This window comes from Euleptes europaea, chromosome 13 (assembly GCF_029931775.1).
Source record: "Euleptes europaea isolate rEulEur1 chromosome 13, rEulEur1.hap1, whole genome shotgun sequence".
In the NCBI taxonomy this organism is placed as follows: Eukaryota; Metazoa; Chordata; class Lepidosauria; order Squamata; family Sphaerodactylidae; genus Euleptes; species Euleptes europaea.
In genome coordinates this window covers 53,365,454-53,381,214 of record NC_079324.1, presented here as the reverse complement: position 1 = coordinate 53,381,214, position 15,761 = coordinate 53,365,454, and the positions used below count along the sequence as shown (strand labels likewise).

General features: G+C 44.4%; 1 protein-coding gene across 2 annotated transcripts in view; it reads right to left on the bottom strand.

The window, feature by feature from the left end:
- TANGO2 (transport and golgi organization 2 homolog) overlaps nt 1-15,761 on the bottom strand; it is a 102,625-nt gene that overhangs the window by 61,395 nt on the left and 25,469 nt on the right. For both annotated transcript variants that reach the window (XM_056859503.1, XM_056859502.1), the window contains exon 2: nt 1,582-1,691. In XM_056859503.1, coding sequence (XP_056715481.1) covers nt 1,582-1,637 — 56 coding nt within the window. In that variant the 5' untranslated portion in view covers nt 1,638-1,691. The remainder of the gene's footprint in view (nt 1-1,581; nt 1,692-15,761) is intronic.

The window sequence follows — 15,761 nt, the reverse complement described above, 5'->3', positions numbered from 1 at the left end:
GTTTGTGCAGGTTTCACAGAGCGGAATATCCAACTGTCAGTTTCCTTCCTTTGCCTGCTAGCACCATCTTATTGACCTCCAACTTGAAAAGATATTTATAGCGCTTCATAAAAACAGACACATGTTTCGCTGTGACTTCTCTCTGGCATTTCACCAACTGTTTCTATAGCGATTAGCATCAGAATGTGCATCTTTTTTGCAGATTCTAGTTGCCAGGGCTTTCTTTTTCCAAGTCCTCCTTTGTGAGTTCAGAAGTACCTACAGATCTCAAAGCAATGAGAATATAGAAGAGGTTCAACAATGGCCCCATGAACCAACAAGGCTCTCCATATCTTTTTACCAGAGGGAATATTTCAAGGGGGGGGGTGCTAATATGATACAAGCTCCACCCCAAATCCCTACAGCTTTCTAAAAACAGTGGTTGGGCTGACAAATTACCCAGAGGTCAAACCAGTGCCTGAAGTCCACACAGATAAATGGGTTCAGCAGCTGCTCCACAAGCCAGTTTGAATTTGCTGTTAAGGTACATTTCTAAAAGGTGTACTGTAACTTGATCTAAACCTTTGGTGTAAGGCAGACTGTGGCTCAGTGGTAGAGCATCTGCTTGGCATGCAGAAGGTCCCAGGTTCAATCCCCAGCATCTCCAGTTAAAGGGACTAGGCAAGTAGGTGATGTGAAAGACTTCCGTTTGAGACCCTGGAGAGCCACTGCCGGTCAGAGTAGACAATACTGACTTTGATTAACCAAGGGTCTGATTCAGTATAAGGCAGCTTCATCTGCATTCATCTGTGACATAAGCATTTAAAGCAGATACACCTTGCCTGCGGAGAAGTGGCAGCATCGTGCTCATCTGACACCAGGACCAGCCCGTCTCTACTCACTCTGTGTTCACTCCTACACCAGTTCAACATGCATAGGCTCAACAAATGGTAAAATGGGAGTGGGTGGGTAGTATTTAATAGATTACACATTGTCAAGCCAAAGCACACTGAATTTCACACATGCAGGGACCACTACAGTCAGGCCTGCAGCCACTGCAGGCAAAGGTGAGCTCAACCCAACCACACAGAAATTACATTAAACATCTGAAAAGGAGGAGGGGAGGGGCTGTGGCTCAGTGGCAGAGTATCTGCTTGATATGCAGAAGGTCCCAGGTTCAATCCCCAGCATCTCCAGCTAAAGGAGCCCGGCAAGTAGGTGATGTGAAAGACCTCTACCTGAGACCCTGGAGAGCCGCTGCCGGTCTAAGTAGACAAGATTGACTTCGATGGACCAAGAGTCTGATTCGGTATAAGGCAGCTTCATGTGTGTTCACATGACTATAATCCCACCTCCTGATAGGCACAGGTAAAAAGATTATGGACACAGCTGAAAAGTGTGCCAGGTTCTACTCTGCCGTGTATTAGGCATCATAAAGAGACACCCACGTTCTGTATACCACATGGCTTTCCATTGAGGAGGCAACTAGAGTTTCAATTCAAGGTTATGAACAGCGTCACAAAGCCAGCGCACTGAGCAACCTTTCCCCTACCAGCGCCAGCAAACATTTAGATAAGAGACTACAACCTGAATCGAAATTACCTGTATGCATTTTTGGAAACAGGTCGTGGGTCAAACTTAAAGAAAAGGATGCACATGAGGGAGCTGCGCTTCTTCCAGAGCGGGTCAGTGAAAGGTCATACTGCAGCAGCCTGCAAATGAAACACACACAATAAGAGCCAATTTGACTTGGAAATGTACACAGAGGCGGCTTTCCAGTCTCAACTGGAGCTCAAAGTCCCTACCGTTCTCATTAACAACACTCCATATTGAAATCAACAGGGCTTCGGAGAAACAGTTTTTTGCCTCTGTGACTCATGGAGAGGCACGCCTCCGAAGGCAGACAGTTGGCGATGCTGAAGGTGCTCAAGTTTTAATCAGGGATCGAAAAGTCGAAACTCTTGGGGGCTGGGGAGTCACAGGATTTTGATCTACTTGGAAGCGAAGAAGACAAAGAGTGGTGTAGTGGTTAAAAGCGGTGGTTTGGAGCGGTGGAGTCTGATCTGGAGAACCTGGTTTGATTCCTCACTCCTCCACACAAGCGGTGGAGGCTAATCTGGTGAACTGGATTTGTTTCCCCACTCCTACACATGAAGCCAGCTGGGTGACCTTGGGCAAGTCACAGCTCTGTTAGAGCTCTCTCAGCCCCACCTACCTCACAGAGTGTCTGCTGTGGGGAGGGGAGGGGAAGGGAAGGTAATTGTAAGCCGGTTTGAGTCTCTCTTAAGTGGTAGAGAAAGTCGGCATATAAAAACCAACTCTTCTTCTTCTTCATTTTAAGACCACTCCCTGCACACCCATGCCGCGGTCTGCTTGTTTCCCACCTGTCCAAGCAGTCCCATCTCTATGGTGCAGGGACCCTGGGAGCTGAGATTAACACCACACCTATGGACGGTCAAGTCAGATATGCACCAAACCGTGGATTGCCAGCAATAGAGATCCGGGTCTGAAGATTATGTTTTCCTGGCTGGTTGCAAGCCCTGGGTTAAAGTCCACAGAGTATTTCTGCTGACAGAAAGATTTCTGCCAGCAAAGCACGCTTTCCTCACCTCTCCCTCCCCACTGCAACCCAAAATGCTGCTTCTGGAGGGAAAAGAACAGCATTTGAAGGGCCGAGGTAGGAGCGGGTAGGCAAAAAAGCTGTGCACCACTGACAGAAATCCTTCCGTCAGTAGAAATCCTCCATGGGATCCAGCCCCATGGTTTGTTAATTCAGACATCATACCATACGATGGCGGTTCTTCCTGAACCACACTGGTGTGATGCTTAAACTGAACCAAAAGGTCACTCCCTTGCATTAACACTACTATGCAAAAGGGTGTTCTACCTTTGCACAAGCAAATCTAGAATTTATAATGCCTGTAGAACAAGGAAAAGTAACAGCTAAATCGCACAGTGAGATGAGGCAGATACCGCTTGGATAAAAAGGTCATAAGACTTTCCGATCAGACCAGGGCTCCTACTAGCCCAGCATCCTGTCACACACAGTGGCCAACCAGTTATTCTAGAGGGCTAACAGGGCACAAAGCCATCCCAAATATTGACTCCTATCTAGGGTGGCCAGGGGATCTCCCGGAATTATAGCTGATCTTAAGGCAGAGATCAGTTCACCTGGAGAAAATGGCTGCTTTGGAGGTTGCTTCTGTGGCATTATACCCTTCTGAGGTCCCTGCTCTCCCCAAACCCCACCCCCAGGCTCCACCTCCAAATCTCCAGGAATTTAGTAACCCAGAGCTAGCAACCCTCCTCCTAGAACTATCACCGAGGCTTACTGCCTCTGAATGTGGAGGTTCTTTTTAGTCATCCTGGCCACTGACAAACCTATCTTCCATGACACCTTTTCTTCAAAGCTCTGGGAGAGAGAAATGGACACATGTATTATGGGAAGGGAGGTGAGGAGAGAATACTGATAGCGGAGTGCATTTTTAGTACAGCAGGAACATTGCATTTGTTTCCTTAAAACAATTCCAACATCTGCAGCATGCTTAAGGATTTCAGCCACGTCTGGACAGCATGATGAATGTGCTTTACAGATCAGAACCTTGCAAGATTTCTCAAATATTTCCTGCATTGCCCCACTGGGAACATGCCTGGCAATAAAACTGCATCCTGGCCTTACTTTTTCCTTCAGCAGAAACAGTGATTAGAAGGTTGCTAACTGAGCAGCTCCCATATGCTTCACAGCTCCAGACAGTTTGCATGTATTGAGAGGTTTCAAAATGTAGAAATGGTGGTTTGGGAAGGGGGGGGGAATCGATACCTGAACTCCATAGCAGCTCTGAATAATTAACTTAACCTTGCCCCGGTGAGTGATGACCAAAGGGTTTTTATTGAAAACAAATTAAATTATTTTATGGGCCTGAGAACATTGTTAGAGATAAAGCGATCTCTTCCAATTTCCAAGCTACAGACCTGCCTTCTAACTCAAGATCTGCGTTTCATGGCAACTCGCCAACCCTCCCACATTTTCATTCCAACAGAAGGAAGCCATTTTCCACAGCGTTTCACACTATTTTATTTTTACCATTAAAAGCAGAGCTTAGAAGTGCAGTGTTCATATGACTCTCAAGTTAATAGCCTGCTCAGAGCCGCTCGCTGATGTCAAGCCCCAGTTCGATGAGACAATGAAGACCATCTACTGCCACTTGGGGCAACAAGTTCAAAATGCTAATACCTTGCCAAGGACTTCAGCAACTGCAGATAAAATAACTGCCAGAGAATGGACTCCAAGTATTTTGGGTTTGCAACCCTTAAAAAAAAAAACATGTGCTGCCTCATACCCAGAAAAGGCATTTCTCTGCAGCAAATATTTGACCAGATGCAGAGATCTAAGACCGAGGAAGAGAACTTCATCTTCTGAAGCACTTTCCCAATCCAAATACAATGAATTACTGACCTTATTTATTTGCCTATAGGCTTTCAATAATCAATTGTTTGTCTAGCCAGTCAGAGGTATCACTGTTAACTTGGAATCAATATGTAAAATTCAGCACTCCACATTTCCCCAAACCAGCCCACACCTGTTAGTAGCGCCTAGGTGAGGTCCCCCTTTCCCATTTGTCTTCCTTCTTCTGCCCAACTTTTCAGTCTTGGTTTAGGCAACATGCCTTTCTGTTCTGATATTGCTAGTTCATCACCAGTTCTATGGCTCTCTGCCAAGCTTTGATTGGCCCCCGAGTTTTCATGCTGGCTGAAATAGTCCAATGGAAAAAAAGGGTGGAATGTAGGAGAAAAACCAAACCCTGTACACATTAGCTAGCCAAATCTTTAGATGAAGGCTGACCAATGTGGGACCAGATGTGTCTTCTTCTGGAGACTTCTGCTCATGAAAGTTTTATGGCGGCGGCAAGACTTGCGCACAAGAGATTTCAACTTCACCTTTGTAGAATTACTACCAGATTGGCTACAACCATAAAAGCAACAATTAAAAAGGACATGCACAAGGGATTCAATTTCACTATTCCCGCAAGGGCAAACTGTCCATAAATGGGGTTTTATTAAATTTTCCATATAACAAGGCGGGGGTTAGTACATTTAGCCTGGCAAGCATATATGCTCCACACTGTTGCGGTGCAGTTAGACAGGTATATGTTGTCTATTTGGCCAAGGCTCCCAACTCAAGGGGGAACATCTATTACTTGCTTGGCTTCTAAGTTTATTTTGGAACTTAATTTTCATTCTAACAGCACAAGGTGACATTTGCATTGGATTCTGGAGGTTCAATTTGAATTCAACTTGCTATGGAGTCCCTAAGACAGTGACGGCGAACCTTTTAGAGACCGAGTGCCCAAACTGCAACCCAAAACCCACTTATTTATCGCTAAATGCCAATATGGTAATTTAACCTGAATACTGAGGTTTTAGTTTAGAAAAAACAACTCATACATTCACATATTTTGTGTTAAAAGAAAAACACAATAACAGAGCTTTCAATGATACAAACAACTTTTTATTGAAAGGTAAAAGTTTGCATTTGGCATGCATCTCTCCAGGACTCGGCCTCTGCTCAGCCACCGGACATTATTGTACATAAGTAAACAATTATACTGTGCCTGAACCTCCTCAAGAAGTGCTTGAAACTGTCGAAAATTCAGAGCACGAGCCATGATGTAATTCACCATTTTTGTGACATCTTTGAGGACATCGTCAATTTTTTTGAACAATTAATGTGATTTTTGCTGTTGTGTGCATGCTGATAATTTGTCTACCCTTGGCTCATACTTTGTAAGTTTGAGAGCAAACACATGCAGCACTCAGGTCATCTGTTAGCCTGTTTCTGGTGTCAGATTTGATATAATTCAAAGCTGAAAACAACTGCTCACAAGCATAAGATGATCCAAACAAAGTAAGGAAAGCAATCCCAAGTGCTTTCATTGACTTAAAATTATTTGGCAGAGAATTCCACACTTTAAGGATTTCATTTTCAGAACTAACTGTACTGTCCTTTGGCATCCCTTCTATCTTCTCAAGTGTTTCACGCAGGTCATGGAATTTATTTTTCCAGATAGAGCTTTCTTGAAATTCTATTAGCTCCATTTCCAGATTTTCTAAATCTAACCAGTGTAGGCAGGAAAGATCAAGTTCTTCAAATTTGGCTTTATCTGGAGAAGTAAGAAAACACAGGGTTGTCTCCAGCTTATGGAACTGTAAAAATCTGTTACTAAAATTCACATTTGCAGCTGCTACAATGCTAGAAAATTCCTTGTAGATTTCCTGATGGCTTGTAGGATTGTCTGCAAATGTTGTAGAATTTTCTAAATGCTTTTTTAGATTTGGAAAATATTTCAGCTGCCCACTTTTAAGGTCTCTTTCAAAAACTTTCAAGTACTTCTGAATTCCATAGATTTCAAGGGGAGAAAAGTATTTTCTTCTATTTAGCTCTCAGACTGAAACCAAGAGGACTAAAAGCCAAACCACACATTAGGTTGAAGATCCACTGCTAGAGCTCCACATGGTTTTTTCACCCTAAAATGCCGCCATAGGGACAGACCACACTGGGCTGGGAGGATATTAACTTTCTTCATTTTCCCAATTAAAAATGTCCTCCCCAACTGGGTGGCTATTGTTCCTGGCAGACAAATCTTTTTCTGTCTTCTTTCCTTGCTAGGAGATAATTATACTGGGTGAGGAGGGGAGGGTTCAGCTGAGAAGTTAGTACCTTGTTGTCTCTGTAAAGGACCAAGTTCAGAATTATATATATAGGTGAGTCAGCACAGTGCTTAACATTCTGTAAGGGGGAAAAAACTAAGTTGATGTTTGAAAAGGCAGTTGGAATGGGGTGAAGAGAGTCAGCTGGATGGTAACGGATGATGAGAAGCTGACAGAGTAAGCAGGGGAAAAAGAAAAAAGGCAGAGCAATCAATGTGCTAATACCTACCTAGGAAAGCAGAATGGAAGAAACTGAAGATGGGCGGGGGCCCCAAACTGAAGACAGGCGGGGGCCCCCATAAACAGCTGAGCTGCCCCGCAGCTCAGCTGAGGGGGGGCGTGGCAAGGGGCCACAGCCTCCCCATCCAAAGTAAAGATGGGCGGGGCCCCGACAAACAGCTGAGCTGCAGCTCAGCTGAGAGGAGGGGGCATGGCCACAGCCTCCCCATCCAAACTGAAGACAGGCGGCCCGACAAACAGCTGAGCTGCGCGCTGCAGCTCAGCTGAGAGAGAGGGAGGGGCTTGCCTGGGTGCAAGAAGAGGGAGGGGGCCAGCGCAGGCTTGGGGAGCATGGGCTTGGGGAGAAGGAGCACCACACCACGGCAACATGGCACAGCCCTAGGCAGATGCGACGGCTCTGCGCGTGCCCACAGTTGATGTGGACATCTTTTTCCCTGGACATCTTAATCCCTTTAATAGGTAATAATTTACCTTATCAACCTACACAGAAGGTCCACTGCCCACTTTGTACACAATGTAGTCAAACGTGGGGTCAGCAATCTGCCAGCTTTTCTCCTACCGGTTCTTCTCCATAGGCGAAATATTCCCATACAGTACTCATGTATTTCTATTTTGCCTAATCATTCAGTAGATTGTTTTACCCAGAAAGTGCTGAAGACAGAAGATATACAAAAGGCATGATGAGCTATCTTCTAGCCTAAATGAAAGCACAAAAAATGATAAAACCAAGAAGAGCCAATTTGCAGCAGAGGATCGAGCATGCAGCTTTATTTAAAATCTAGGTCAACTATTATTTTGCAATTCAACAATGAAAAGCAAGACGAAGTCTGACTCTTTCAGCATTGCTTCCATATGGAAAGAGCCACTTGATAGCTATTGCCCTCTACTGTCAAGGACCAGGATCTTCTCTATTTAAAAAAATGTTTTTTGCTGGGCCTAGGCACTAATTAGTGTGAAATCAAGCAACTCTGGTGCCTTTGCAAATCAACACGTTTCCATGGAAAACAAAGCTCAATGAAGCACACTGTTCTTTCCAGATGGAAGCAAGCGTAGGTAAGGATTTGCATTTCATACAGGAATCTCTGTGGTTTGCCTTGAGAAGTACCCTCCCTCATGCTACTGAGTTGGGCGAAGCAACCTCTAGAGCGTATGCAAACTCTTAATGGAATCTCATCTTCGCTTCCCCCCCCCTTAAATGTACGGACCGCATTTCAGCAACTGCTCCCAAGGCAGTTAATAAAATCAACACCATTGCCACAGGATAAAAAAAAACCAGTTGAGATAGCAAAATTTAAACAACTAACAACAGACGGGTCAGGAACAGCTCAGGGACTGCTAAAATGTACAGCCTAAACAGCAGCTATTCTGAAAGGCCAGAAGTCCTCGGAAACATCACCCTTTTTACAAGCTTCCTAATAAATGGAGCTTCTCTGGGCAAAGAATTAAGTATCCGGGATGCTATTAAGCAAAAGAAACCTTAAAACTCAACCCCTGACCATGCCTTAGAACAGTGGTTCCCAAAGTGGGCAGTACCACCCCCTGGGGGGCAGTGGGATTACCTAGGGGAGGACTAAGAGGCAAGGGGGCAGCAGGGGGGGCACTAGAGGTGGGCCCCTTCAACTGTGTTGTTCACTGATTTACAATAGATCAAGCTATGGCACCATGCTGGCAAATTTGATGGAAACTATCAGAATTTTTTTCCAGACTTTGAAGAGCTGGTACCACTGGATCAAGCTCATCAGTTCAGCAGAACTGATCATGGAGCGAATAAATTTCAACTAAAAAGTTTTAATTTGATTTTGAATAGACGTGCAATTAATTGTAACCATTTTGAAATATTATTATTGTCTTCTTTAGTGCGTCATGCCAACCCCTATTTTGAATAATGCTTTTTATAGGATAGGGTGGGGGGCCCTGGGGTTGAGTCTGTGGAACCAAAGGGGCGGTGGCCCAAAAAGTTTGGGAACCACTGCCTTAGAACAATGGTTCTCAACCATTCATATCTCATGTCCCACCAATTGCTCTGTCAACAGAATCTTGGTCCCACCATGATAACAAAAAAACTAATTTTTCCAAGAATGCCCTTTATATACTCATAGGTGGGGTATTTGCAACAGCATTGCCTTACATTACAGTTTAGAATGTAACAGAGGAGGCATCGTTCATGTAATGCAAGTTCAGACTATTGACTGGCATGCTGAATTGTACCTAGAGACTGAATGCCAGCCAGCACAGCTCTTCTGGGATCTCTGCGATGAAGTCCCACTTGCTTTTTACCATTACCGACTTTTCACAACTGAAAAAGTCACTTGCCCACCAAGATGCTCCAAGGCATCTTTGGCCTTCCATACTAGGTTGTTCTGCTTCCAGACGCTTCATGTCTGAGCAATTCTGTTCCAAAACCCACACAAAGCCTACACGGAGTTTTCAGCTTGCTGGCTGGAAGTGCCGCTTCTGGAAGACAAGAATTTTTAGAAGCCTCTATTACATTCTACTATTATGACTGCTAAATAAGAATGTCAGCAGGACCCAAAATTTACTTCGGCCAGCTGCTAGCTATGTGGATATAGTTCTCCTTCTCACAGATGACTAATAAAATTGGCACACGGTCCGTGATGATAACTTTGGCGGAATGATCTACAGCAGGAGAAAGGCAGCTACACAGGGCATTGTTTATGCAAGGCAGTGTCTTTCTTCCTTTGAGTTTCCAGCGGGATTGTTCAGTCGGCAAACAGGATGAATTGACAACCCGTAAGGCAAATTCCTCAAAAGAGCAAGCAACTTTAGTAGGATATTGTTAAAACGGACCTCAAAGACGCTCCTGCTCAAGTTTACAGGTCGTGCTAGATCAGGACTTCACGGTTTGAATTAACATTTCTAATCTGCCCGAAGAAAAACCCACACTCCTTGAACTGCCTCTTTCACCTCAACAGAACCTGTTCAAAGAGATCTGTCATTGATTTATCACATTTGTATCCCACCTCTGTTCCAAGGAGCTCAGAGCTGCATCCCTCATTTTTCCTTCTTCAATTTGACCTCAGAACAACCCTGTGTAGTAGCTGAGGCTGATTTAGACCTAGACTGTAGATGCTCCAAGGTCACTCCAGTGAGTTTCATGGCACAGTAGGAATTTGAACCGGTCTCTCTTATCCTAGGTAGTTCAGCCTTCTAGCCACTACACCAGTTTTATGGATCATACCCACAGCACTGCATTTGTACAAGCTCTGATTTTGAATCAATATTTCTGTTTTGATTTCTTTTTCATCTAACTGATTCCTTGGTGGGGTCCTGACTGATTCCCCCTCCCCAACTCACTTTGGCTCCAGTGTGTTATTAATGTGTGCCAACTGGTTTTAATAGGCTTCATTGGTTTGTTTAAATTTTATTGATTTTAACCTGTATTGTATCATATCGAATTTTATTCTGTGATGCTGGATTTCTCCAATGACTGTTATCCACTCTGAGCCCGGCTTTGATCGGGAAGAGGGTGGGGCAGAAATATAATAGTAGTAGTAGTAGTAATAATAATAATGGTCTTGTATGCCAATAAAAGGACGACGACACTGGAAGAAGCAAAAACAATGAGCATTCAACACTGGGTAGCACACCCGCGGCGCACATGACACCAAGGACAGGGGAAAATGCAAGAGATCGAACAAAATGGTACAGAAGAAAAAGTGATTGTTAGTCATGATGGTATAAACACCATCCAAGAGGGATGTTGTCAATTCCTTGCCAAGGAACTGTTGCAAAAGGTCCCAGGGGGGCTGTAGTGTTTCCTGACCAGTAACATTCTGACCAATGACAGACTCAAAATAAAACTACGTTTGGGAAGTTGCTTCATTATTCCCAGGTTAAGAATCACAGTGTCGGCATGCTTATCCTCGGGAAACAGGCAACGAATTTCTTCACTCCTGCCCACAAACATGCACGTCTCAGCCAGAATCGAAACAAACCTTATGGAGCCAAAGGAAGGCTCTTGCCCTCTCCGGCTTCAGTCCGGTGTGTAAGTCAGAGCAACAAAAAAATGTAGCAGGTTACTTCCTGAGGCTGGGTTCAGAACCCCCTTCCCCAACCAAGAGCAGTGGATGTAACCAGTTTAAAAGGACAGATGTCAGTTAATGTCTATAAGCTGCAAGAGCACTTTGCTGGGTATCTTGCCAGCAAATTAATTGGATTACTCAATCAAAAGAAACTGTTGACAGTTAATGGCTTGCAACCACTCGTGAGGGTTGTTGCATGCGAGATTTCCATCTCCGTTAACCGATTAAAACACACTACCAAGTGGCGAAGTTTACTTCAGCGAGCGCGAGTTAATTTGGCTGCCGTATTAAAGCCGACCCAGCTGTTTGCGGCAGGCTGCTGCCCGCCTCAGAGCTTAGAGAAAAGCCGGTGGCTCGAACGGCAGCTCTCGAGAGTTTTGAGACTCTCGCCTGCTCGTGCTAAATTTTGTGCTGAAGCCTGTACTGTTGAAGCCTGTCTTAAGTATCTTTCTGCTTTGCTATTGATGCTTTGGGGCTTCTCTGTGTTCACTTCCAAAATGAGGGGAGAAGCCGTGGCTCAGTGGCAGAGCATCTGCTTGGCATACAGAAGGTCCCAGGTTCAATCCCTGGCATCTCCAGTTCAAGGGACCAGGCAAGTAGGTGATGTGAAAGACCTCTGCCTGAGACCCTGGAGAGCTGATGCCAGTCTGAGCAGACAATACTGAATATTGTCGAAGGCTTTCACGGTCAGAGTTCATTTGTTCTTGTAGGTTATCCGGGCTGTGTAACTGTGGTCTTGGTATTTTCTTTCCTGACGTTTCGCCAGCAGCGGTGACAGGCATCTTCAGAGGAGTAACACTGAAGGAGTGTTACTCCTCTGAAGATGCCTGCCACAGCTGCTGGCGAAACAACAGGAAAGAAAATACCAAGACCACGGTTACACAGCCCGGATAACCTACAAGAACAGACAATACTGACTTTGATGGACCAAGGGTCTGATTCAGTATAAGGCAGCTTCGTGTGTTCAACTACTGGGCGGGATACAATGATGCAGAAGGTGTGGCCAGTGGTAGGCCTCTGCCACATTTCTCCTCCCCCCAGCCGGCAAAATAATGGCCCTTTGCCAAAGCTCCAAAACAGACAAGGAAAATTAAACAGAAAACAAACTACCCTTTGAGTTCAGGTTGGCAATTTCTTTCCTAACTTTCAATGCAGACTGGGAGGAGGTGGGGAGGTCTCATGATGTATGGTGAGACCACCCTTGGAACACTGTGTTCAGTTCTGGTCGCCACTCCTAAAGAAGGACATTGCGGAGCTTGAGAAGGTGCAGAAAAAAGTGACCAAAATGATCAGGGGGCTAGAGCAACTGCCCTATGAGGAGCAGTTAAAACGCTTAGGGCTGTTTAGCTTGGAAAGAAGGCAGTTAAGGGGAGACATGATAGAGGTCTATAAAATTATGCATGGTATGGAGAGATTGGACAGGGAGAAGCTTTTCTCCTTCCCTCATAAAACTAGAATGTGGGGTCATCTGCTGAAGCTGGAGAGCGACAGATTCAAAACAGATAAAAGGAAGTATTTCTTCACACAATGCATAGTTAAATTGTGGAACTCCCTGCCCCAGGATGCGGTGATGGCTGCCAACTTGGAAGGCTTTAAGAGGAGAGTGGACATGTTCATGGCGGAGAGGGCTATTCATGGCTACAAGTAAAAATGGATAGTAGTCATGATCCATACCTATTCTCTCCAGGATCAGAGGAGTGTGCCCATTATATTAGGTGCTTTGGAACACAGGCAGGACAATGCTGCTGCAGTCGTCTTGTTTGTGGGCTTCCTAGAGGCACTTGGTTGGCCACTGTGTGAACAGACTCCTGGACTTGGTCTGATCCAGCATGGCCTTTCTTATATTCTTATGAGCCACCACAAAAAGGTTCTGCTCCTTGTTGATGACAAGCTAAAGAATGAGGTATACCCTGTGAAATCCTGACACGAATGTGATGCACTCGCAGACACTTATTCTTATTAGGCAGCCACATGCTGTACCTTGGCCACCCTTAAGGGCAGTCTTACATAAAGCGGTCTAATTGAAGAAGAAGAAGAGTTGGTTTTTATATGCCGACTTTCTCTGCCACTTAAGGAAGAATCAAACCAGCTTACAGTCCCCTTCCCTTCCCCTCCCCACAACAGACACCCTGGCAGGTAGGTGGGGCTGAGAGAGCTCTATCAGAGCTGTAACTTGCCCAAGGTCACCCAGCTGGCTTCATGTGGAGGAGTGGGGAAACAAATCCAGTTCACCAGATTAACCTCTGCCACTCATGTGGAGGAGTGGGGAATCAAACCCGGTTCTCCAGATCAGACTCCACCTCTCCAAAGCACCGCTCTTAACCATTACACCACATTGGCTCACAGAATTGAGAAGCAACCGAGGCAGAAATAAGAGGCAACACCCTTGTTTTCCGGCAATGGGCACACAGTTGGTGTACCAGTTTAAGATAAGAAGCACTGCAGACCACAACAGCACTCATGCCACAATAAGCTGGCCTCGTTTCTATTCCATATGTGGAAAAGTGCTATCAAGTCACAGCCGACTTATGGGGTCCTGGGTTCTGAACTGGGAATAAACTACTGTTTAGAATTCTGGTTTGTGGGGAAGAATCAAACCCCAATTTGTCACAAATAAACTCTCTTGTCTGCAACACATCCAATTATTAGCACCGGCTAATCTTGGTTATAAGCAGAAATGCAGATGGGAAATGATCACTCTGAACATATCTGCATTAACTTGGACTCTTGACAACAGCAATAATTATTTATAAAAGCCCTACAATTGCTTGGCACTGCACAAACATGATTCTAATCCTAAACAAGCCTGAAGTCTGTGAAGTTAATTATTATAAAATTTCCCTTACTTGTTACTTGATTGAAAAACAAAGGGAGGGGGGAAAATGGAACTTAACCAAAACTTCTAGCAGTCACTTCACTATATCTGTGCCTAGATGTCTTTAAAAAAATCATTCTATACTTTTGCTGTTTCAAGATCAGGACTTCTGGCAATACTGTAGCTGTTGATGGTTTGCCGCAAGAAAAACAACATTTAAATTCTTCAGGGGACAAGGGACTAGTCCAGTGGTTCCCAAACGTTTCGGGCTACCGCCCCCTTGATTCCACAAACTCATCCCCAGCACTCTCTAACCTATCCTATAAAAAGCATTATTCAAAATAGGGGTTGGCATGACTCACTAAAGAAGATAATAATAATAAAATTTCAAAACAGTAACAATTAATTGCACATCTATTCAAAATCAAATTAAAACTTTTTAGTTGAAATTTATTCACTCCATGATCACTTCTACTGAACTGATGAGCCTGATCCAGTGGTACCAGCTCTTCAAAGTCTGGAAAAAAATTCTGATAGCTTCCACCAAATTTGACAGCATGGTGCCATAGCTTGATCTATTGTAAATCAGTGAACAACACAGTTGAAGGGGCCCATCTCTAGCACCCCCTACTGCTCCCTTAACTCTTAGTGCGCCCCAGGTAATCACACCGCCCCCCAGGGGGTGGTACTTCCCACTTTGGGAACCACTGGACTAGCCCAATATAGGTTTTATTAAAATATGGCAACAGCTAACAAAGGACAAGTTCTAGGACCTTCTTAAGCAGCCCAAAAATGTTCTACCTACATCTTTGTGCTTACCAGTTGTGGATTCAGATACCACCAGTCATTTGTGAAGCAGAAGTAGTGACCCAGCCTGTTGGACGCCAAAGACCGAAGTTACAAGATACAGAGAGACAGCCTGACTACAAGAAAGAGGAACTCGCTGTCCTGTGTCAGAAGAAATCACTATTTTTGTTGATGAAGAAACACACATAAAAAAGCTGACTCTTGAGAGGAAGAGGCAGAAACTAGGCCAAAGATCTAAGCTGCCTTTTTGATTTAAAAATTACTGATGCAATCTTTTAACATGATAATTCCCAGATTTTTCTAGAGCAATAGGAGAAGGCAGCCCAAGAGACATTTTGACACCCAACTAGCAAGTTGATCCACTGTTTAGGATTTAAGCAAGTCATGTTATTGCAGGTACAGCAAATGTAAACTTCAACAAATGAAGAATCGAGATTCTAAGATCTACTGAGATTATTTATTTACGTTATTTATAGTCCACTTTTCTCACGTATTACACAAAATGAGTCAATACAATCAACAGATGGGACATTTAATAAACAATGCAACAGGATGAAGGTTGTATAATCAACTAGAAGTCTCAAAACAGAACTGAAGCAGAGCATAAGTCTTAACATGACACATTAAATTATGCCTTGGGCTAGTTACAGCTCTCTTAGAGCTCTCCCAGCCCCACCTACCTCACAGGGTGTCCTGTTGTGGGGAGGGGGAGGGAAGGCAGTTGTAAGCCGGTTTGATTTTTCCTTAAGTGGCAGAGAAAGTTGGCATATAAAAACCAACTCTTCTTTTTTGCTTTTGTCTGCAGTGCTGCCTGCACGTAGCCCCTTTGGCTGAGAGGCTGTAATTCTCCTTGCAACCATCTTGTTTTCATAATAAGCTCTGGCTCAAGACAGAACTAATGAGGCTGCTCAGGTCCTAGTGATTGTCCCGAGCAAGGTTTTACTGTTTGTAATCTTCATCCTCACAACAACCCTGTGAAGCAGGTTAAACAGATGGCAGACCAATGGCAGAGCAAGGATCTGGACCTGAGTCTCCCTGGTTTAAGTTCTAACATTCAAGGCACTATGCCATGCTGGCTGCCACTTTAAACCCATCCACAAGGAGCCATCTCTTTTCATATGAACACATGAAGCTGCCTTATACTGAATCAGGCCCTTGGTCCATCAAAG